The 25555-nt window shown below is 39.5% G+C and overlaps 1 protein-coding gene across 1 annotated transcript; it reads right to left on the bottom strand.

Annotated features, from left to right (window-relative positions):
* Positions 1-1169: 1169 nt before the first annotated feature.
* LOC139711696 (uncharacterized) lies at positions 1170-7039 on the bottom strand. Its single transcript, XM_071623555.1, has 3 exons — positions 7030-7039; positions 3601-3737; positions 1170-1412 (listed from the first exon to the last, which is right to left on the bottom strand). Exons 1-3 carry the CDS (start codon positions 7037-7039, stop codon positions 1170-1172), a joined length of 390 nt encoding a protein of 129 aa, XP_071479656.1.
* Between the last annotated feature and the right edge of the window lie 18516 nt (positions 7040-25555).

The raw sequence follows: 25555 nt of genomic DNA, 5'->3' as shown, positions 1-25555 counted from the left end.
CGACTACGCAGTTGGATGCATTTTGAGTAGTAAAATAATCTTCTGGCCTCACTTAGCATTCTCACAGAATATCATTCCCCCCCCCCCCCAAAAAAAAAAAATAATAATAAGGCAATTATGGCAGGAAGTTGGATTCTCAGAAAGGAATGACGTCATAGAATGTAATCAATCCCAGCATTAGGCTCAATAATGTAACACCGCCATGGGTTTCCAATTATGAAAGACGGAAAATACCCGAACAGTGAAAAAATAGTACTTCTTTGATTAAATCACATTCAATATGCACATGTATCATTATACACTCTTTAACTCATACAATGATCCACATTGTATACGTGATCAAACACAGTGATGCGATGGAGATAAAGAGTAATGAGATAATGATGAGATATAAATGATGAGATAGTGAGATATATGGATAAGATGCCGACGGTATCAGGGCAATATCATTAATTCGCGCCATTTTTCTTCTAACGGAGTTGCTCACCAAACCTGCTTATTCAAGAAAGTTTTGTTAATTTAGTGTTCCCCACAATTCATTGTGGTGAATTATTATGATTCCTCTAACACTTAAACAGAGCTAAAATCGCACAATCATAATCCTTTTTTGGCAATTGTCGCATGGAATTTACAAAATATGACATTATTGCACGTATTGACGCTACTTACTGTTACTACTTACTCTGCTACAATACTCTTGCCTGTACTGCAGTTATGATAGTGTAGAAATGCACGTATATATCATCATTGTGTATATTCAGTTTAATCAACAAGTGCACCCAGAACGTTAAATCATTGTTCCTCTTTTCTGAAAACATCCGCAAAAGATAGACCTTTACTTGCGATGAATTTTTCAGGCTCTATAGTTATCACTTAAGTCCATTGAACTTGGGAGAGAAGTGGAGAGGAAAAAAACAACAGCACGCCAATGGTGTTTTCTTTTCAGGCGTCTTGAGACTTTACCTTTCTTTTTCTGCATAATATATATGAAATCTTGCTGAATGTTCTATCTGCACAACTATGTAAGGCAACAACATTCACTTCGAAATTCCCGCATACTATTAAAATTTGATTTGTGTTTCGATTTTCCAACAACTTGACTCTCTATAGACATGGGTTGTTTTTTTTTTTTGTGCGTATTCATATGATAGTCTATATTTTAAGTCATGTTATTGTGATGTCAGCAACCACGTGACAAAACCAGAGATCAAGGTGATTGTATTGATGCTCACTGCACTTGCAACCAGTGGTGGTGGTGCGCTGCTCCCCAGGTTGCAGCCGTTGGTGGCGCAGCAGATGGTGCGCAGTTCTTCGTCTAGTCCGAATCCTCGTCGTATGGAGCCGTTCTGGCAGTCCGCTTTACAGTTTCGCTCGAACTTCGTGATCACCCTGTTGACCTTGGTGTACTCAATCTACAAACAAACATTAACAGTGCAAAAGTGATTATTGTTAACAGTTTTTCTGATTATAATTATGTTTGTTTATACGTTAAGTGTCACATACAGTACCGAATACATATACATTGACCGACATTTTAATGATCCCATGCGTGATAAACTACAAGCAAACAAGCACACACGTATGTATGTATGTATGTATATATATATATATATATATACACACATACATACATACATACATACATATATGATTGCTAATAAGTGTAGGACAGGTTACCTCAACCTCTGTCTACCATAAATCCAAGAATATATTTTGGTTTGACAATCAAAGCAATTTCTACAAAATTAAAATACCTGCTTTCAAAAAGCGGATGCGTTTGGTCCTTTACACGGTACATCGAGACGGCGCATTAAGATGAAAGGGGGAAAATCCTATTACGACATGTGCATTGTGCGTGTGTGTGTGTGTGCGTGCGTGAGAGAGAGAGAGAGAGAGTCGGTGTGTGCGCGTGAGTCTGTATATATTATACAAAAATGTTAGTTTACAATGTATATCGATTGTCAACATTCGCGACGTGTTTTGTTTTGATTTTTTTCCAGTATATGGTGTAGTGTTCCTAAGGAGATACATTTAAGTTGTATAGTTTCATTGTGTTACCTTGTAAAATGCATAAGATTCCCCCACTCTTTTATCTACTCATATTAGTGACTTGCGTATCTATAAAATAAACATTTATGTATTAGACTGTCCTTTAGCTGATTTGTGCCGATGAGTACATGTTCATTGCAACAGCGAGAAATTAGTACAACGAGAATGAATTGAGATGAATCATAAATGCACCAATCCTATTAGAACTGAAACTAGAGACGTCGCTATGGCGACTGGTATGCCTCCGCCACAATGCATGATTCTCTTATTAATAGGTCTATAGTACATGTGGACAATGTGTGATTACATTTTCGCAAAATTGGCAAAAATATCAAAATGACATGTGTTGAATGAAATGTGTTGAATGTTCACCTTCCTTGACCTAGGTTTGATTGGATGAATAGGAGAGCATATATTTGGGGATTTAAGGACTTTTGCTTTACTTTGACCCTTTCATAAGTTTATGCATTGAGTAATTGTCATGGCATGGAGAAAAGTGCAATTTTTGTATTGAATAGTAAACTGTTACCATTTTCATATGGCCTTTGACCCTAAAATTCATAAGAGAATCACTGTCAGGCAGAACATGCATAAATGTGTGCTATCGCAGTTTCAAGATAACTTGAGCCACTTCCGAGATATAGAGGAAGATGTAAGTTCAGCACGTTCACTTGATCTTTAACCTTTTCACCTTTGACCTTTTTGGCAACAAAAAAAAATCCCAGAGAATCTCTATTGGGTTATACACACATACACCAAGTCAAAAAAAAAAAAAAAAAAAAAAAATCCTGCTGGCATTGCGTAAATATGAGGGAAATAGTAAAATTTTGAAGTGTTGCCCTTGACCTTTGACCTATGACCTTTGACCCCACAAACCCCAGATTCCCTAGATAATCACTGCCAGTCAGTACATGCACATATACTATGTTCCATGAAGATACCTTGAACAATTTCCAAGATACGGAGAAAAAAGTGAAATTTTAACATTTTTACTCGACCTTTTGACCTTAGACCCTTGACCTCATGACCCCAAACTTTCGCCAGAGAATCTTAATTGGGTAATACATGTATACACTAAATTTCAAGAAAATATCTTGAGGCATTGCATAGATATGGGGGAAATAGTGAAACTTTAAGCATTTGATCTTGACCTTTTTGACCTTTGACCTTGAGTATGTGCACCAAAAAGTTGATAGGCACAACATCACCCCCTAATACACATACATGCCAGGTTTCATTAAGATACCTCAAAAGGTTTTTCAGTTACGCTTTCTACAAAATTCATCATATTACGGACGGATGGAGGGAGGGAGGGACGGACGGACGGAAGGACGGACAACCCGAAAACATAATGCCTCCGGTACCACTTCGTGGCGGAGGCATAAAAAATCCCCTTGTTTTCGTTATTCCATTCTTTTCTCAACGTATCCTTTCCATTATTGTACGTTCTTAAACTCATCACCTTTATTATGAAATACACACTTCTCAAATCCAATTGTGTTATATATATTTAAATCTTATGGCCAACTTCGATTCTAAACATGTTCTCACTGAGCAAAATCCCTCGTGATCTTGACATCTGCGCGGCGAAAGGCTTGCCGTAGGGTTCCCGACGCAGTCCGTCTCCCTGTACCGCAGTTTGAACTTTTCCGCGCAGTCGTAGCAGGAAATGTTGTAAGAAGAAGAACCTGTTCAAATAGATAAAAAAAACATGATCAGAACGCATCGTGATAACGGAATATTAAACCTATATGGTTGAGGCTGGATAAATCATCTGAGTCGATCCCGTATATTTTTATTTTGGAATGTTATCGTCAGAAACAGGGAGTAGTTATAAGAGAAATAATGATTCTAAAGCTCTAGGCCTCTATGAAATTACTTTTAGGCCGACAGTCTATAATCCGAGCCAAACATACCAACGTGTCCATGTATAATTTCCCCAAACACGCCAATTAAGACGCCAATTAAGATATTCGTCACGACTTTCGCATGTTTAGGGTTGAGTTAGCTCTCTTCATTTCACGCTCATGAAACTCATCCATATAATTCGTAACCTAAAATCTTGTTTTTCAACCCGATCCAACCCTTACTTGCCTTTTGAATCACAGATAAAGACGGTCTCGATATCGACCACCTCGTTGTTGTTTTTGTTGGTGTTTTCATTTTTTTTTTTTTGGGGGGGGGGGGGGAGGGCGTCTTTTATCATCTTTAATCTATGGGCCATCCTAATGGCATTCATGATGTGCAAGGTAACTATAGAAACAGAAGGGATGGGCATGCGTACATGTACCACACATACACAACAATAACTTGTACCACGTCATCTAGTGGTATGTGTTCCGTGTTCTGAGTTTGTATGTAAATTGTGTTTCAAAAGTTGTTATCGTTATTGTGACTTGCAATAATAGTGCTTAACATTTCTCTTGGGGACTCAGCTTCAGCATGATGGGATCATCTACTTAGGAAAATTGTATAATGTTGCTAAAAGGGTCATGTAACGACCTTTTCCGTCAGTAGGTGCTTCTAATTTAATGTATGCTGTGTTCATTGTCTGCAGCTATAGATGTGGGATTGAAACTATGACTGTTATCGGGCGATAATGCGTGGAGAAAATCTATCAGGTGCGTCTGTATACGCGATGATTGCACATAAATGGGAAATTAATTAACATTCATAGGATCTCCTCACAAACACGTCGCGGCAGTTTCCCCGCCAAAATGCAAGCTGGTGGAGAAGGAACGGCGTCCTCTCTGCATAATTCAATCATTTTGCTGTGGGTGGCAAAATTGATTGATTGATTTTTTTTCTTCTCTCGTCTGTTTGAACAATAGACGATGCGATATAAGCTCACAGCCATGAGAAATTAGATTAGTGATCCTCAGTGAAACCCAATTTAGTCATTGGATCGAGAGAGTGAGCGATCGCGAGAAAGGACCGGACGACCATAGTGATGACTGAATCAACGTAAGATGTGAACTTGTTTTGGATTTTTCCTGTGACTGAAAATATCGACTATGCTCCTTCCGGGTGATTGTAATTTTTCTATCAGTTTGTGCAGTGAGATGTTTCCTAATTATACAGATTTTGCAAAAACAAACACGAAGTATAATATTATGTAATGATATGAACCATTAAAACCGTGTTGAGAATATTGATCGTAATTATGCTTGAAGATAAAAATCGAAACATATAAAATATGTATCTGTTGTTTTGACTGCGCATAAATCTTAAATTTGTGATGAAGTGATGCGACTGATTGTGTGGCGTGTATAAAATATGTGTGACTGTGTGTGTGCGTATGTTTGTGTGTATGTGTGTGTGTGTGTGTTTGTTTGCCTGTTAGTTTGTTTGTGTATGTGTGTTTGTATTGTGTATGTGAGTCAGATACGCATATACCTGCAACAGCTCAGTCCTTGCAGAATAATCATGAAAATGACTATAATGTTTGAAGCAATAAACATAATACATTGTATAATACCAAGAATAATTGACAGATATTGTTCTTTGAAAAAATTACAGAACAACTCAGTATATCGCACCGGTTGGCCACTTCGACGGTGAACAAACAATTTATGCAGTGAAGACTAAAACGGGAAAACTCAATCACTGGAATATAACACCTGCCCATGAGGGGGAGGTTTGAATATTTTATACCGTCCTTCCCTCGTTTATATACTCTCTTAGCAATCGATGTTCGCCCATTCCACAGAAAGGGTTGGTTTCAAATACTCATTGACATTCAGGAGAAAACAGAATATTGCATTATTATGTGCAGCATTCGTCAAAATATCTTTCGTCCATGAGATGAGCATATGGGCATTTAAAGCAGAACATTAAGATTAATCTCACCCATTTCTTTAAGATAGCTTAAAACAATCGTCTTTGCATTGCATGATAAAGAGCAACAGATACATAATTATGCTTAATAAGCGCCGCGTTGTTTCAAAATATTCCATCAATCCAGTGCACATTACATAATGATTATAATTATCTAAAGTTATATACAGTCAGATAATACGACAACATTAAAGGTCTAGTTTACCTTTGGGAGCAGTGATTTGAAAAATGTTCAAGATATCATACTTGATGCAGGCATATCACTTGTGTAGGTCTGTTATATCACAAAACATCCTACTATATAAAGTTTTCACAATAAAGCCTAATATATCAGCATATTTCACAATAAACCATATAACTATAGACGGTTTAGTCTGGAAGCATTCTTATTATAACTATTGTTCACATTTTGTGTATTTAACAATACTTAACATCCATTACACGGATTCAGATTTTTACAGTGGTTGTTTCTATCCCTATAATCTCACATTTTAGAACTATTTTAAGCCACTATATAATGCTATATTTTTATTTCATCTGCAAATGGTTAATTATGTCTTTAATAACTTCATCTTCACCCATTGTATTTAGCTTCAAAACGCATTTCTACAGTGCATATAGGAATATATACCAGAAATTATACACACATCGTTGTTTGTAACGATTTCATTATCAGTTCCTGTAACGGGTACTGTTCGTTATTCCGAAGGTTCGCTATTCCGAAGGTTCGTTATTCCGAAGGGTCGTTAATCCGAAACACACAAATTCCCTATACCTATAGAGGATCGTTAATCCGAAAATGAAAAAGGGTTCGTTAATCCGAACATTTTTTGTGGCGTTATTCCGAAGGTTCATTATTCCGAAGATTCGTTAATCCGAAAATGAAATTCGGAAACATCAACCTTCGGAATAAGGAATCTTCGGATTAAAGAGCCTTCGGAATAACGAGCTGTAACCCCTGTAACACTGTGTCCAAGACAATGACAAAATGACAAAGTAAGGGAATACAATAACAATAAAACGACCAAGGAGGCAATGATGGTGAAATGAGTATACTTTGTATTTTGGCAGCATAACGACAGTCGTGCAATCTGATCACAGTTCTTTTCTTTTTGTTTCTCAAAATGTCAATAATCATCTTACCTTGATACATAGTCATCAGGATAAACACATATATCCACATGGCGACTGGAAACCGTTCTCTCTGTACAATCCGCGTAGCCATTGGTAACCGGTCTCCTGGTGTAACTTGCACACTGAAAATCCTGAAATGAGTCACGTTCACTCTTCACTGTCATACATTTTCTTTCTTTCCTTACGCAAAATCACTCCAACCTCAACGCCAAAGATGTTGATAGGAAATTTGCTTGTCTGACCATCTTCCATGGGAGTCAGCTAAGTCCAGTGGCCTCATGCGCCCTGTATCAGGAATTAATGGTCACTCCAAAGTCTGTCGAAGCATCGGGTGTCAGCGAAAGGGTATAAACGAAGTTTGAGCATCTCCACTAACATCCTCGCAAATGGTATGAGAAAGGAAACAAAGGAGAGCCTGGCGCGTGTCTTTCAGTTGCACAGGAGCTGGCATGCGACGCTTTACGAATAAATGATCCTGTTGATGATAACGACCCTTCTGCCCTGAGATGTTCACATCAACCTGGGTTTGGGCGACTTCCAGTATCTGCTGATCCGGTCTGGTTCATCGCTTCACTCTTTTAGAATAATGTTAATACTGCAAGCCTGACAACAATTATACATCATCCACTAATAAAAGTGAATAAACATTATGTGGAAATAAATATTCCATGGGTGAAGGCTTTGTTTGTTCTGTATATTTTCACTCTTTCCTCGATAAACCTAAATGGTTCATACAACTTCGCTGCATCGGATGCACAAGCACAGTTTTGTCATGAAAACCAGCTGAGGCTCTGTACTGACATAGCTGCATGGATATGTTACCAGTATCTCGTGGCAGACTATAGGGACAAAAATCATGTTGCTCACATTATTACGCACTCGCTGCGCAAACACCAGAGTTTAAATACACGGATATTGGTTTTCTTGCCTACTAGGCGTCATCCTTTGCCGATGATCTCGTACGCGCACGTCTAGAGCGAACGCGTTTGAATTTTCATGACAAAGAATCGTGCACTCGGCAAAACGTGGTCCTTAATACATAACGCATACTTTACGAGATAAGAAGTTGCCCTCCCTTGGCACTTGTATAGAATTAAGCTGCCATTGGGTATTTTATTAGGAAGGCTCCTTAATTAATATACTGAGCAGCGTCCTCATTAGTTCCTTTTCTCTGTTTATTTGGATCTACACTGGACGTGCGCTGTATCGAGGTCATTCAATTACAACCCGACAAAAATCATTGAGTGCGAACTCCGAATATTGATTAGTTTAAGAGCTAATGTTGGCGCTCAGGTATAATAATATTTCACCTTTCGATTGATTGGCATTTTAATTTCATGGTTCGCTATGAATACATGCACAGTGGCAAAAATGGCTACAGACTCTTTGATAAGAAAGAATTAATAATGCGTAAAAATACTGTCATAACAAGGTGTCGGTAATATACAATGCATATCTCATGAATATTCTGCAAAAATTGGGACAGCGTCTGCAATAATAATGGATGTGTGTGTAAGTGTGTGTGTGTGTGTGTGTGTGTGTGTGTGTGTGTGTGTGTGTGTGTGTGTGTGTGTATGAGTGTGTGTGTGTGTCTGTGTGGAGATTGAAAGCTAATCGCAGGTTCATGTGAGGGCGGGATTTGGCGCGTAGCCTGCAGATGTTTCATGAATTGAGATGTCGTCTTAAACACACACACACACACACACACACACACACACACACACACACAATAAAAACAAAAAAAACTGTTCTGATATTTTCCTTTTTAATATGTTATCCTTTGTATTCTAACAGAACATGCTGCACGAGCAAATATAAAAAACCCACACTATTCCACAGTCAGTGATTTCATTTTCAAAATGCATCTCCTTTTGTTTTTTTGTGCGATTATGCAAATGAGCTGACGAACCGAAATGTCATGAAAGTAGAGCAGCCTTACTGATACAATGTAATATGCTAACATACGAGTGCGTTCGTACAAGGTACGCAGGTGCGGATCCAGGAATTCCGTAAAGAGGGGGCGTGTTTACAAAATTAAGAGGGGGGCGCACGCACCCCTCCCCCATTTTTTTCTTTTTATTTCTTTTGTTTCAACAAAAAATGAAGGGGGGGGGGGCGTGCGCCGGTTGCGGTCCTCCCTGGATCCGCCCCTGGTACGTAGCATTAAACAGTGTATTTATAACAAGATGTCTACTTGGTCGCAACGATACCACGTGACATTTACTGACTTCATTAATAATAGCACAAAGTAGTTCGTGGTCTGGATTTATTTGTGTATTTTTTTATTCTTGCACGGGAAATAGAGCCTCGGCTATATTCGGTCTTCACAAATCAATGATACAAGAATAACTATTTATAAAAAAAAAAAAAATACGTTCTCATTCATGCACTTTCTATAGCCCATTTGCACTCCAGGGGCAGCGAAACCGAGTGTAGTGGGAGCTGCAGCCCCCTCATTTAGGACAGCCACACACACGCACACACACACGCACACGCACGCACACACACACACATAGACACACGCACACACAGACATACACAGATAATGCATAATTATAATGAAGTAATGATTGAAAAAAGAATGACCAACCCCAAAATGCATGGTTCCTCCCGAAGATTTTTTGTGTGGAAATAATTGACCCTTGGTCCCCAATATACCAGCCCCCCCCCCTTCCCCCCCCCCCCCGGCCCTCCGACACACACCCACCCTAAAAAAAAAAGGCTCTGCGGCCCGAACAATCAACATGCACAATTAGCCCTCCTACAATTCTATTTCACCCTTGCCCTTGACCCCTGTGAAATCCAACTGCACTTGGTCTAATTATGCATTTGTCGTACATATCATTATCCCCACGTTGAGTGCATTCAAAATTTGGTACTACTCAGTATTCATATCATAATGCAATGTACATAATAATACATACATATTACTAGTAGGTGCTTGAATGTAAAAAAATTATTTCAATGCATTGTCTCCCTCTTAGTACTGCAAGTGTAGAAATTATAGAATATTTAAGTAATATAACCATACAAAATCACCAGAAACACGACAAACAGCTGTATATAAAGTCGAATGACTGTCATATATAATATTTATATAATATTTCCAGTACCAATACACATGCAAAATACATTTCAGCTCAGGTCAAAGTCAATGCTACAATTTGAGCACACAGGATACATGAGTATTACAAAAGAGGATAATTGTACCCAATACCATTTGAAAGCAGAAACAAGGCAACCTTCATTTCTGTACAAACTAGCAGTAAATTCATGCAAATTTAGTTATCTATTGGCATGAAGCAATTTCATGATGCAGTCAAATCTTTGGAATTAAAAATATTTTCATGCAAGTTTACAATTAGTTTATGCTCAATATCGAAATGCTCGATTGTGCAGAAGATTCACATACATCCCTTCGTTATTATAGGCTATGGTTAATCTGGCCATGCACAAATTTAAAACTGACAATACGATTTCAAGTGTTGACAGGGAGCAGCGCCCATCTGGACAAAGTAGTAGTCTGGCTTCCAGACCGTCTGCTCGTACTTCTAGTTTCTTTCCCAGTATATTAACGCCCTCTAATGACAAAAGAAGTATATGTAACAGGTTCGGCTGGATGCGGTCCTGCAGACGTTTGCTTTCAGGCAACAAACACAGCGACTTCGTCACAGTGGAGGGTGTATTTTTTAAAAGGGAGTATAGTTGGCAAAGGGTCTGGAAACCAGACTAGATGAGTAGTGATATGGCACAGAAGTGTGATATATGCTCACTCAAGCACAACACTTTCATGCAAGTTGTACATGGGTTGGTGTATAATTAAGGCAGTTAACTCCTACTAGTATTTACTATGATGATTTACATATTTGCATGTTTCATATATGTCAAATATGTTTCTAAGTCAAAATAATGTGGAAATGAAACGGAAACACAAGTGGAAGTACACCATCTGCTTGGTCTTTGTTCTTTCTTGCAAAAGAATTTTGGTTGGTTTCAAAATACATCATATCATAGTGGTCGACACGCATGTACTAACTTGCTCATTTCCTCATATTTGCAAGAGAATTGTTGCTGTGTAATTTCAGTAAAGTTTAGCGTTAAAAATTCAAAGACAACGACAACGTTTATTTGATGAAAATTGGTTTTCAAATGGCTGAGATATCCAAAAAAGTGATAATAATAAAAGGCGACAGGCCACAATTTTATTAGGATCTCTTTGTTTCACCTTGTTTTTGGATATCTCAGCCATTTCAAAACCAATTTTCATCAAATAAACTTTGGATATCCCTCAGAATTACATGCTCTTTGACATCTCATAGAGTGGTTTCTGAATATCTCGCAAAATATTAAAAGCGAAATCCTTGCCTCAACCAGAACTGTACACACCCTTTAAAGGCACATTTTCTTTATCCGACGATGGGGTACTATTATGGGTAATAAACTCATTGCATGAGAATGCTTAAATAGAAAACCTTGTTTTTCTCCTTACCATCAGAAGTGGATTTAGCACCTTTTGGAAAAGGAAAAGGAACTCTTCAAATAATAATAAATAACAACTACGGTACTGCCACCTTCCCTTGACCTATAATAGACAAATACGATTATATTGCTTTTCCAATTAATGTACATTTTCTTTTAAATATGTATATTTTTAGTTCATTTCTCCCATACTGCTGACATTCAATGCTTTGATATACATCACTAGGAACAAGCATAACACTATGCATGAATGGAGGTCATCCATTTGCCAGATGGTGTAGGTATTTTTTCTTTCCTCATTTTTGTTAGCAGATATTACACAGAGATTCTACTTTCTAGGCCATGTTTCTGTCGTCATAGGCAGTTGAAAGTAAATCACTTTAGGAATTTGTTACTTATGAATATCAGGAAATAAAATATGAAGCAGAATCACTGTGATAGAGTGATACTATGAAGTGAATTCACTGTAAAACAGCAGTATGTTGATAAATGCAATGTATGGCAAAAATAAGAAAGAAAATTTATACACATACCAACAGATAAAGCACTCTAAAAGAATTCCATACCCTGTTCAAATATAATAATGGCTCCATGCATCCCTCTAAGTATTAAAAACAAAAATAGAAACATAGAAACAAACAGCACTTGATTGCCAGCTTAGGTGCAATGTGTGCTGAAAGAGTGTACTTAACTTTGATAACCATAGTCTAGTTCAGACTGTGAGATTCTTTGAATTTAAACCCAAATAACCCTTAAAGGGACTGTACAGTACTGGTTGAGGTGGGGATTCATATTTTGAACATTCCTAAGTGAGATCATGAAAAGCCTCTTATGAAATATGAAAGAGCATGTAATTTTAAGAAGGATTCAACGTTTATTTGATGAAAATTGGTTTTCAAGTGGCTGAGATATCCCAAAAAATGCTAATAATAAAAGGCGACATGCCACAACTTTATTAGGATCTCTTTGTTTCACCTTGTTTTTGGATATCTCAGCCATTTTACACCCGATTTTCATCGAATAAACTTTTGATACCCCTTAGAACTGCATGCTCTTTGACATCTCATAGAGTGGTTGCTGAATATCTCGCAAAACGTTAAAAGCTAAATCCTCACCTCCACCAGAACTGTACACACACCCTTTAAACATCAAACACTTGAGAAATGATCACAGTTCGACAATTTCTGGTATTGCACACATAAATCCATTTCCTTGGTTCAAGGCCATCCGTCAGTACTTCTCTTCTTGAAGAAGTCGGGAAAAATAAGTATACAGGGCTACCAACACTGGAAACTAGTTGAGAGTGAGACTCCCATAGGCCAATGCTGTAATTTAGGAGTCAAAATGAGTGAGATCAATAGAAATGCATGCAAATGAAATAAAGTTTTAGAGTGAGAAAGGACCAAAATGCGTGAGTCTAACGCTCAATGCGTGAGAGTTGGCAGCCCTGAAGTATATAAATAATACTCATCAGTGAGGGCACTGGTAATAACTACCCTCACAAAGTATCTTTGGAACAGTCTAACATGCCCAAAGCAATAGCCAAGGGTGTTTGGACTGTTTCGAAGGTACCAAGTGCGCGCAATTTTACTAACGCCCAAGCAAAATGATGTATATTATATGTTTTATAAAATGATGATGCAGATAATTGTTGAAAGAATTTCAAATATGTAGGCATTTCAAAATTCTGCAGCAACCATTTTTGCATGTTAATATAACAATGAAATCTCACCCAGTCGGCACTGCAATGTGAAAGTGCTAATGACTGGTCATTAAACTTTATCAAAAACCAGTCAATAGTAAAATTACATGTTAGGCAGAATAAATGCCTGGTCATGTGCCTCTCAACCACTCATTTGATTAGGATCTGCTTCATCATTTCATAATAAAAGTTATTTCAGTTTCTTGTCATTTAAAACAGGAAAGCACACACACCACTAAGAACAAAATTGATCTTGAATTGAACGCCAAGCCACCAGTAGAGTGTTTAAGATGTTAAACATTCCTACATTATAGATAATAATGACAATAATAACATTGTGATTCCAAAATGGAAGCACTATGGCAGCATTAACAATCATTACAGATTATTCAAATTCATGGAATTCTTCTGCTGCGTTGTTTTTATTGCAGCTGACTGACAAATTGCCCTACATCGATGTAAATCAATTTGCTATATAACTTGCATGAAGAGCAATCGAGGCTGAGCTCACTAGATTTTGACTTTTGTGGACCCCATTCCGGTGCCCTTATAGTGTATAACAAGAGCGAGCCCATCAGCACACCCTCTATTCATAATCTCACGTCCAATTCATATTTCCGATTGTTCGATGGCACATGCAGTTGACTGTCAACAGGGCATACAACTTGTACAGTACATGTACTGCTTGGCTGCTTTTGCACAGGTCAACCTGTCCATTCAATGTCAACTTGGCAAAGAGAATCTTGTTTGGGGGCCTTGAAGGCTCTCGGAAAAAAGTGAAAGGAACAGATTAAATGTGTGCTAGAATGCGAGATGTTTGTGTACCATTTGAGTCCATTAAAACGCAATATCATAGTTATCATTATTCCACCTCACCCTACTAAACATTAGGCATCTACAAGCCAAATGAAAGCAACCCTAAATATGAACAGCAAATACTGTGTAGCATAGCCCTTATCTGAAAACTGACTTCATCATGCATAGAATCAAAGATAACAAGTCTGAGAGAATGTCTAAGAGAATGTCTGTGTCCCTTTGACTACTGTCAGCTGACTGGGTTTGATGATCTGCTGCAGTTGTAGTGACCGATCCCAAAGGGGCGCATGTGGTAGACCATGAACTCCAGGAGGTACAACTCCGTGGGATCCACGTGATGGAAGGCAACAGTGTAGTCCCTGCAACACTCTGGCACCTGCGGAAGAGAGTAGGAAAGAGACTCATTGTCAATGCATCAACGCAGCTACAATAGTGTACAATGACACAACATTTGCTCCTGCAACAATTGCTCTGGTCTTAGTTTCTCCCAAGGACTTAGGGATAGAGTTAGGGCTTGGGTTGTGATAGGTTTTTAGCTTTACTTCGATGTGAGGATTTGGAGTAGGGTTAGGGTTAGGGTTATGTTTGTGGGTTGAATTTATGTTTGGCTTATATTAGTGTGCAGATATTTTTAGGGAGCTGGTGTCACAGCAAATGTCATGGAACACATCACTCACATGCCCTTTACTTGTTCCTTTTTGTTCATCAATTCTTATTTATTTTGCATATGATACAAGCATCAATGGAAAAAAAACACACTTTTGTCAACTTTGCACACTTGAAATGTGCATTCAGATGCTTGCATGTAAGATGTCAGTGGTAACCAGTTTTCTTGTATTAAACAGCTCCTACACAGTTTTAAGGAGATACTTATACGAAGTACAAAACCCGTCCCTGTCATAGCCCTTTCATTTATTATGTGAGTTTGTCACTGCCATACACAAATGAAGCAAAAAGTCTGATACATATCAGAAATAAAGAAAAAAAAAAAGAATGAACTTACAAAGCTTTGAACTCAGTTTATTTGAGATTTACCTTCAAAATTTTCTAACAATACTTTTAATATACATGTACACCCATAGTCTCAGCAGGAATAATATTAGAGGGATCTAGAGATTATGGCTAAGGTACCTTAAGCTCAGGATGAATGATGTCCCTCCACTTCCACTCGCGGCGACCAGTGGCACCATAGGGGAGGTTCAGTTTGGGGACCCTCATCTGGGAACGATACCTTCCTGCAGAGTCCCGGCCATCCATGGATGCGATGACGTCAAGACTCCTGAAGCAGGTTTCCAGGACTTCCCCGTCGTCCGCCCCACCAAAGTAGCTCGGGGTGCAGGAGTCCAGGTGGGGGCGGATGAGTTTCAGTGCCTCCCGGCTCAGGATGATCACAGAGCCGCCGCCTTTGGGTCCCTTGAATACGTGTCCCATGTAACCGTTTACACTGGCTCGATGCCTCAGCACGAGGTAACGGAGGTTTTCCAGCACGGCGAAGCCATCTGGAGGTACCTTGAGGAACCAGTCGTAGTGATTGAGGAACCTATCATGGACGTATTTGAGAGACAGTCTGGTGCGGGACCACCTGTAGCTCTCGCCTCCTTTTACGCCCACACTGACAACTGTACTCACTCCATTCTGCGGTACATTGCTCATCACTAGCATTCCATCACAGTGTCTCAGCCACGTGTTCTGTACGGGTTTGCCATAGCGAGGTGCAGAACTCTGCTCCAGAGTCACCAGACACATGACTTTTGCCTTGCTTCTCAGCAAATCTGCATTGTGAAGGGGGTCAAAATCTGTAGATGCAAGGAGCTCCCGATCCAATGGTTGCAAGGCTCCAGCCTGTGTACCTTGTTTTGGTTCTCTCTTAACTCTCTTTCCAAAGCCACTCTCATCAAGTAACCAGTGTCCTGTTTCCTCTTGTGGAACATCCTCTTCAACTTCCCGCCTTATGTCGAGAATATCCTCAACGCTCCGACGAGCATCACCTCCGTCAACATTATCCCCTGCCTGTGGCATCTCATCCCTCCCCCGCAAGGAGACAAAGTAGAAACTGGTACCCCCCTCGGCATAGTCCAATAAGGATGTTGGAGTGGGGTTGGAGTAGCCCTGGTACTGCACAAAGCTAACAGCAAACAGGGCCCCTGACAGAATCCCCAAAAAGAATGGCAGACATTTGCAGTCCATGATGGGTCATGACCTTCCATCATCATAGCAACGCCATGGTGATGACATCTTGCACTCCTACAGGAAGAATAATGCAGAGACAAATCATGGTGAGGGTTACTTGCACTGCTGTTTTTGTCAAGCTGTTTTGTTTGTTTGTTTGTTTTTTTAACCATACCAATCTACATACAAACATGCTGAAAAATAAATACATTCAAAAGCATTTATATCACGACTCAGTCTGATTGTTGTTGTTGTTGTTGTTTTTTTCCTTCTGTTGGGCCATTACAGGTGGTAAAAGACAAAAAAGAAAACAAACATTATCACCTTATCCTATTGAATAAATGATTTTGTCAAGGTCGCATATCAAATTAACCTGCATGACAAAATGCTTAAATCAATCTAGCTAGGGTAATTGCTATTCACTTTTGTGAAAATCTATGCACAATGAGACTTGAGAGTGAATGGCAATCACAGAGTTTACAGAATATAGAGTAACTGTGGCAGTAAGCAGCCATGCACCCGTTCACGGCAGGTACAACATACTCGGTAATATACCGCTAAACACAGCATTGCACTGTACACGCACACTACACATCTAGCACCCTACCAATCAACAAAAATCAACCAATAAAATGGGCACAATCTCTGACAAAAGTGAAATTTTCTCACCTAAATGACATCATGTCGCATCCCATATTTTATTTTTGGTAGTGTACTTCTTAACATACAGTAACAGTTAAGAAACAATGGTCTAAGAAACTGGATTTTTTTGTTGCTTTCCCGATGTTCATGGAATTTGAAAGCATATCCTCACGTAACATAGAACTTCTTGAGCCGATGTGGGCCGCCATTTTTTTTTCGGAAAGTGGATGTTACCATCGAAAAAATGAGAAAAACACTAGAAAGACATTAACAAAACCGCCAGAATTGCGATCCCTGTTTGCAGCCAGTGCATGTGCGCCCGCTATTTCCACATGCTTTTGCAATGGGAATTGGCGCTTACGCAATGTGCGCGAGACACGTGACAGCGTTCAGCTGAAGATCGCAGAGCACGCACGTATTGCACAGGGATTGTACATTGTGGCGCAAGCAGAGCTACTACGGCGCAAATCGGCGAAAATTGTGCCGGGTTTTGCCCTGGTAAATAAATCATGAAAATCGCATTTGTCATTGGTCAAATTTTTTATGATAACAAAAGCGTTTATGAATAATCTTGTCTATGATGTAAATTCTATGAAATGGTTGAAAAAAAAAATTGCCTAATTTGTTTATAGCATGGATAAACCCTTACACTGCCGCAAACAGGGTAGTTTACTCTAACATATTAGGCCTAACACGTTAGTGGGTACTTGGAATTTGGATGCATATTCTGTAATTGCTCTGTGATTGTACGCAGAGATAAATACTCAGAATAGTGACAAGGTCTGTAGTTCACTCGTGGCTGCATACATGTAACTTTGGTAACTGTTAGTAACCCCGGGCGCTCCTTCTAGTATTATGGAGCTGGAGCCCCTTGGCCTTGCCACTTGGGACAACCAACATGGCATATTATTGACTCTCTTAACACTAAGTTTTAGTTTACATGTCAGGAGACAAACAAACTGCCGTCCCTACACTACTACACACAGTGACTACAGACCCCACAGTACACTATACAGTCGACACTTCACATCCCCATGTTTTTCTAATCTTACCTTTGCTACGACTCAGGATCTCACTCTAGTCAGCCTCAAGAGTCACGAACGTCAGTCTCGCTGAGTCTGTTTAACCACACCTTTTTGACCTTGTGATTTGTTTACACCGACTTTAGCATGGTAAGGCAGATCATACAATAGAGTCGCGATCAATTATAAGGTAAACTGACATGTACAAAAGTATGTATGTATCGCAAAGGCATCGCAAAAGTGTAGGATTAGGAAAACGGTCAGCAAAAAGGCAAAAGATATGAATACAGACTGGGTCTTAGTTAACCCCGTCGCGGGGCGCTGTATAACAGCCACGTATTTGTCCGTATGGGGTCGCTGCTGCGGTTAGGTCGTATCTTACTAAGCTAGGCCGGCCGAGTACGGCAACGTGTCTGAACGGAGAGAGTTGCTTGAGCACTTGACCGAAAGATCGGTCTGTATCTGGTCGTCGGGGAAACGTTCCGCGGAGACTGTGGCTTCACATCAAATATACGTCAAAAAAATAAGACTTCTCCGGACAGACGGATCTTTCTGTCTACTTGAGCACCGGCTCAAGCGCGGCGTCTTTTCCCGGGCATACAGACAGCACTCGTACTGTACTTTTTATTTGGAGGAACTGACTGGCAAGGAAGGCATGCATGGGATCGATGGGGGATCGGACTGCTCCACTCGTCATTGATCAGAGGTCGGAGCTCGAGTGTAAATACACGTGCATAGGATCATAGGCGAGTACCGAGTATGATGACCTTTTCTCTCAGTTTCGCTGCGTATGTAGCGCCAGAGAGGGCGCCAGATAGGGAATTAAATGCGTTTCGTAATTCTCATGTGCACTACTACACTGTAGTAGAATGTTATGTGAGCCGTGCATTACTTTACGGTACACAAGGGAGCGAGAAGAGACATTCCCGGTATGACATCAACTTCAAGGCAAGATTCCATGGCCTGATGGTCACTGCACTGTTGATGCCTGCAAGTAAAGAAGAGAATGAAACAGAAAGGCGGTCGGAATCGTTACTTTTAGCCGTAGACCCTCGATCTATTTGGAAAGTCTGATAATTGTTTCAGTCCCAGGCCAGGCCAGGGTGTGGCTGGTGAGAAATAAAAAAGGTCAGTGAGGTTTTATAATGCTACTTTTTTGGTCTAATAAGATTTAAAATCGTCTTTCTATTTCTGTGTTCTGCTACTTCTCAGGATCCAGGATTGATTGTTGTATTATGTTGTTTATCATCGTAACGTGATAAAAATCCCTCTAAATTGGACCTTTGTAAGTTAGTTAATCCTTGTTGAGTAGTTTTCTGTCTAGGGCAAGGCACACAGGGATATTGCAGCTCAAATTTGGTCGTGGGAACTGATGTTTGTGGACCATCCATGGTCGTAATAATCCTCCCTCGGCATGACAGTACCAGATGCATTCACATTCATCAGATGATTGATGAGAATGAATTTGGAGGTTAGTGAGGCAGTTAAAGAGGAAAATGTTTGTGATTGTAGGGTCATATATCAGTTCGGGAAACCCACTCACAAGGGGGGCCTCTCCTTATAAGTAACCCGTCCCCCTTATAAGTAACCCCGTCCCCCTTATAAGTAACCCCCGGGGCACCCCTTGTAAGGAGTCTCCACGCTTTTTTGCAATGCAACGCGAAAATGAAAGGACTGCGGCAATTCGCTTGATTATGTCCATAAAGCTTCACAAGTTTCCTAGTTACTCAAGAAATTTGAGCAAAATCGGTTTGAGGCATCATATCTAAAATCATGGATTTAAATGCGATGTCAAACGACCCATGCGAATGCTGTAATGCGAGCGATTACTGGCGTGAGTGTCGCCAGGCGCGGCGGCGCGGCAATGCTTGAGTGCAGACGTGGCGACTGAGTACGTACTCAGTCCTTATAAGGGGTGCCCCGGGGGTTACTTATAAGGGGGACGGGGTTACTTGTAAGGGGGACGGGTTACTTATAAGGAGGGGCCCCCCTTGTGAGTGGGTTTCCCGAACTGATATGGGATGTATTTTTCTCCTAACCTCAAATTTACTCTTCATGTGCATCATACAAAGTCGCTGGACCGGCACAGGGCGCTGTAACCAGTAAACTTTAACTCGGTACGGGTTGGGGTCGCTGGTGAGTGGTGCGGTTGAGTCGCTACCAATGCAAGTAAAGTAAGTAAAGTAGGCCTACCTCGTACCTGTCTGATTTAAATGGCTTCAACTCACTTGACTATGAGGAAGTGTCTGTCTCTTAATACTGTTATTAATTAAGGCCCTACGATAGTCAGACCGCTCTTTGGGATGTTGTTTTTCGTACCCCGGCAATTTAATACTCCCAGAGGGCAAATAACCCACCCCCCCCCCCCCCCCCCCCCCCGCTATCTTGCGGTTACCAAACTAGGCTAAATACTGGTTAGTGGTATATAAGGTTAGAGTAAAGATTAGGGGTAGGGTTGGGTTTAATAGGGTTTCTAGGGTTAGGATTAGGTTCAGGAGTTAGGATTAGGATTAGGACCAGGAGGAAGGGTCCGGGGTATTAAACCCCGGGGCTCTCCGTAACATAGTTAAAGAACGTCTATGTACTGTGGGAGCCCGAACACTTCGGGCTCCCACAGCTTTGCATTCGGGCTGGTGGTAGTTTAGGTCCGGGGTAATTGCCCAGGGGGTAATTGCCCTAGACCCATTGTTTTTCTGTCTGGAATGAATAACTACAAAGAATTCCATTCTCGAGATTAAAAAAAAGTAAACAAGTCCAGATGAATTGATTCAATTTTGTAATGTCTCACAAAGAGTGATTCAAAAAAGCTTTTTGTTCAGGGGAAAAACTTTTAGTTCAGGGGAAAGCCAAGTCAGTTCCAGAAGTTGAATCATTGTCATATTCTGAGAGACTCAAGTCTTTGGGGATTCCATCCTTTGAGTATAGACGTGTGAAAACATGCAGATATGATTCAAGTCTTCAAGATTTTGCATGACAAGGAAGATTTTGATATCCAGTTGTTCTCTTTGTTGTCAATGATCAACACATGCAGCAGGGAATAATTTTCGAACTCAAATTTGATAGCAATTTCAGCTGATGAACAATTCACATGGTATCCTGTACACTTCTATGGAAGAAAACTGCTATACAAAAGTTAGTTTGTGTAGCAGTGGTATAAAAATGCATAGCAAATTGCGATGCGATACCAGGAAAATTATTCTCTGTGCAGTCATACACACAATGTATTAAACTTTAAAGGGAGGCAGTCCTGAGATTTTCACTGTACTGATAATTACAAGTTGTAAGAATAGTAAAAAATATAACCTTCCACCAGTTTATGCGTGGAAATTAAAAACTGTCTCCATACGCGATTTTTGAAAAAAATAATTCCTGCAAGCGATCATGTAAGAGCCTGTAAAAAGATGCTACGTCATTGATGCCCTACTCTCAAGTTGACAGCCGTGCCTCTAAAAACCAATTTAAGTGTTCAAATGATCAGAACAATTTTAACATAGAATATGAAAATATGTGATTTTATTATTTTAAACAAAATATTTCAAACTTTGTTGAATATTATTCATTATATTGTAAACATACGTGACCCGCTACAACAAAAGGATCCTAAAGTCGCTGATGGCTGAGCCGAGAAAATCGAGTTTGAAATCACATCATCAAAATTGGTCAAAACTATCGTAATTTCTGTTTTTGGCATAATTTTGTAGTCCAATGTTTTGTCCAGCATCTACCGAAATTTTGAAGCTAAATGATCAAAGGAAAGGCAAGAAATCAGCATTTTTCTGGGCCATGATTTTCTGACTTTCAACGTAACAGAAACGTGTCCGAAGATTTGGATTTAGCACCGCAGCTAGACTCCGCCCCTAGCAACGAGGGAGTGATCTTATTGGTCAGTGCGTGGCATCCTGATTACTGATTGGTTGTGCGTATACCGCTGGCGCTAAGCTTGAATGAACATCGTGGAGGTCGCTAGGAGATACCTTAACTGTCAAGTGGTGAAAACTGTCTCGCCTCCCCTTGATCATGATAGCATCGGAAGGAAAACTTTGAAGGCGTTTTTCTCGAAACTGATTTCCACAACCACTTGACATGCGCTAATAAAATCAACGATATCTCCACAACCGAGTACTTTTATGAGTTGTGCTATTTTGTACATATGAAATTAAAGTAGAAGATTTAGGGAATAATGCTATGCTATTTTCAGAAGATTGTCCTACCTCGACTTTCGGACCCTTTTGTTGTAGCGGGTCACATATTTTAAAATCAAATATACCATGTACTTGACATCAAATAATTGTTGCATGCTACTTTGCGTACAAACCACTCTCGCTCGTGAATTCTTACCATACTAGACTCCGTCTAGCTGAGTTTGGCGTTCAGACCGAAGATTACCATAACAATTAGTGTACGCATAACAAGCAGAACACGGCTGGGAAGAGTTAGGCCTTGGTGATGTCGGACTCTCCGCCAAGACTTGCTCATAAGCATAGTGACCCGCTACAACAAAAGGATCCTAAAGTCGCTGACGGGTGAGCCAAGCATGGCCCAGAAAAATGCTATTTTCAGGCCTTTCCTTTGATCATTTAGCTTCGAAATTTCGGCAGATGATAGAAGATACATTAGACTACAAAATTATGTTAAAAACAGAAATCCCAATGTTTTGACAGATTTTGGTGATCTGACTTCAAACTCGATTTTCTAGGCTCACCCGTCAGCGACTTTAGGATCCTTTTGTTGTAGCGTGTCACATATAATTCACCATGCAGATTCACACTTTTTCAACAAAAAGTTATGGGCTTATCTGGTGGTTTGAAAGTTTGTTTTTGGTGAAAGTAGTTCATTGGAGGTACCAACAACAACATATTTTTAAAAAATTTGTGAGGACTGCCCTAAGTTTAGGAACGTGTCACACTTTAAGGTTAAACTCTTACAGCCAGAGAACAGTGAATTCTTGGAATAGCCTTTGTTTGTGCTGATGCTGTCAAGGCAACATCAGTTAATGCCTCAAGTCTAAGCTCAGTGGTCACTGGAAATAGAAGAATAATATAAAAGATTCAATGTAGATTGCATAATTTCCATTGGCCACCCCATGGATACATCGCGTTGAACTCTTTAGGCTCAGGATTGGATCCTTTGAATGGCCCTCTACAAGTCGTTGACTTATCTTGTGCATCATCATACAGTAGGTCATTCAGGTAAATTCTGATTGTAACTCCTTCCCCCTCCCCATTTCTCTGTAGGGCTGTACTGTGGTTGTTGCTATGGGATCAGCCAAATTTGCTACCATGAGGACAGTAACATTGTATGTTGAGTCTGAGAATGATCTTGGTAGCATCACAGTGTAAAGTTCCAAATGATAAATAATGAAATTAAGATATGTGTTATTTCTTCTGACCACTACATCCTTTTGTTCCGTCACATACATGTATGTAGATAGATATTTAGTGCCTAGTGACCGTGGCAAGGAAATATTTGTCTCAGAAGTCGTTACAAAATATGACACTTGAAATACTTTTAAATATGTTTCATATTGTGCAATTCCTTTGGCAAGAAGTTTGGAGTCTGCAGTAGAATCTTGAACAACCCATCAATTCAACATTGAGGTCCTTTCATTATACATGTGACAGTAACTCTCTTTTATTTATTTTTTTCTCTCTGTCCTTGAAGCTGTTATAAAGCATTAGTTACTAATTGTGTTTAGAGCTGATATTTACACGAGATGATATTTTAGGCATTACTCATGCAAAATCATGTACAATGTACCAAAATGTACCTTTGATAATGCACAGGATTGTTGCACTTGAGCTGATAGCAATGCATTTCATAGAGCAATTTGTGTGGGACTGCACACATCTGGAATGAACTGATTCTTCTGAAATATGTAAACATGTTTTGTGTATATTCTCACATGTATATATTTCAAAGATACACATATGTGAGACAATACATGTAGGTAACATTCAACATGCTCAGATGATACCAAGGGTCACATGCAATCTGTCCTAAACTGAGGGTAACATACCAAACCAGATGATTTTGATAGGCTCACCGGTACCATGACAGTTTGTGAGCTCTCCTATTTGGAAATTCCCTGCTAATCAGAGACAAAACGATTTCTACTAGACTGAATTTGTGTTTTGTGCTTTATGCGTGGGACTACAAGTTTCAAACGTAGATTGTTTACAGTGTGTACCAGTGTTTGTGATTTACATAAACTTTCACTTCATTTGTTCATTGTAAAGGTACTGGTACTATTTGCTACAGTGAATTTACGGGGTACATGATACTAGGGAGCGCTTTGCTGATAAACTCCCCTTCTAAACTGAAAGTTTTTTAAATCTAGTAATCTAGTCAAGCAAGAACATATCATATCTGCTTACCTTGCATGTGAGTGCTGCTATTGTTGTAATTGGCAGTGAAGAGATTACTTTACATACGGACGAGATTAAGAAATGAGGTAACGAGATCAGTATCAGTGCTGACAAACACCATAGTCTCATCTGGGATGAACCCACATGTAGCTTTCGGAGAGTTTGTATTGCAATTATGTGTGTGTGTGTCTGTGTGTTTGTGTGTGTCTGTGTGTATGTGTGTGTGTGAGTGTGTGTGTGTGTGTGTGTGTGATATTGGTATTGATAGATATTGGTATGATTAAATATGTAGGATAGATGAAGATCTGTTTTGGTTGGGAGGGGAAGATCTACAATTGTAGTTGGGTTTTTGTGAATGATTTCATTCTAGATTTGTATAATGTATTTGTTGTTTTTTATGTATGCTGTTGTAAGTGAGTATGAGTTATACATGTTTTATGATTCAATATATTCAAGGGATATACAGTATGTTTGACATATATGTCAATATTTTCTCGTGGATTTGTTTCGTGATTGTTTTTTGTTCATGTTACACCAAAAATGGTCGATTCATGAATGATTTGAATGAAATCAATAGATATCAAGGGGAAAAAAAAGTGTGTGTGTGTGTGTGTGAGCATGCATGCAGATTGTGTTGTTCTTCGGCACCAGTATTCAAAAACCTGCCATTGTTGTTCACCATCCGCTCCATAATGATTAGAGATAATGTTGAATAATTATCACTGAAAGTATCACATGGTCGGATGTCTCGCTGTGTATACAAGTCTGGTTTCGATGTAAATCACATCACCCAGATTCTGTGTCTACAATGTATACTATGTCAGCATGTCACAGCTTGACAGCAAACTAAAGTGGTATATGGTTATTGATTGAAAATATGGCATTCCTTTTAAATTACCACACAACCAATGATGGAATATAGTGTAATTAATGTTTACCTTATATGATGTGCATGCGCATAGCTACAATCATGTTCAGGCAATGTCTTTGGAGATTTGTAACACGTGCACAGTGATTTACATATTTTGTAGACATACAGCATACTTATTTCTAGGGTCATTGGTTTGCTTTGCATGTTTAGGCAAGTGTGTTTGTGCGTGTGTGTTTATGGATGTTGCACAACACATTGTATTGTGATATTTGCCTTTCAACCAACTAAGGGGGTTTTGTATTTGTGATATGAATGTTTGTTTTCGCAAAACAGAACTTGTAAATAGACGAATGAAAGATCAACTTCTTGACAGTGTGTGTTTGAGGGAGCTGCATGAAGTAGCTTGAAGTTAGATTGAAAACCATGCACAAGCACCCAATAAGGTGGTGATTACTGTCACCTAAAAAGC

The sequence above is a fragment of the Diadema antillarum genome, unplaced genomic scaffold, assembly GCF_040938485.1.
Source record: "Diadema antillarum isolate AM-2024a unplaced genomic scaffold, OU_Dant_1.0 seq00001688_RagTag, whole genome shotgun sequence".
NCBI classification, from domain to species: domain Eukaryota; kingdom Metazoa; phylum Echinodermata; class Echinoidea; order Diadematoida; family Diadematidae; genus Diadema; species Diadema antillarum.
The sequence above is the reverse complement of the archived record's forward strand: the minus strand, read 5'-3'. Positions and strand labels throughout refer to the sequence as shown.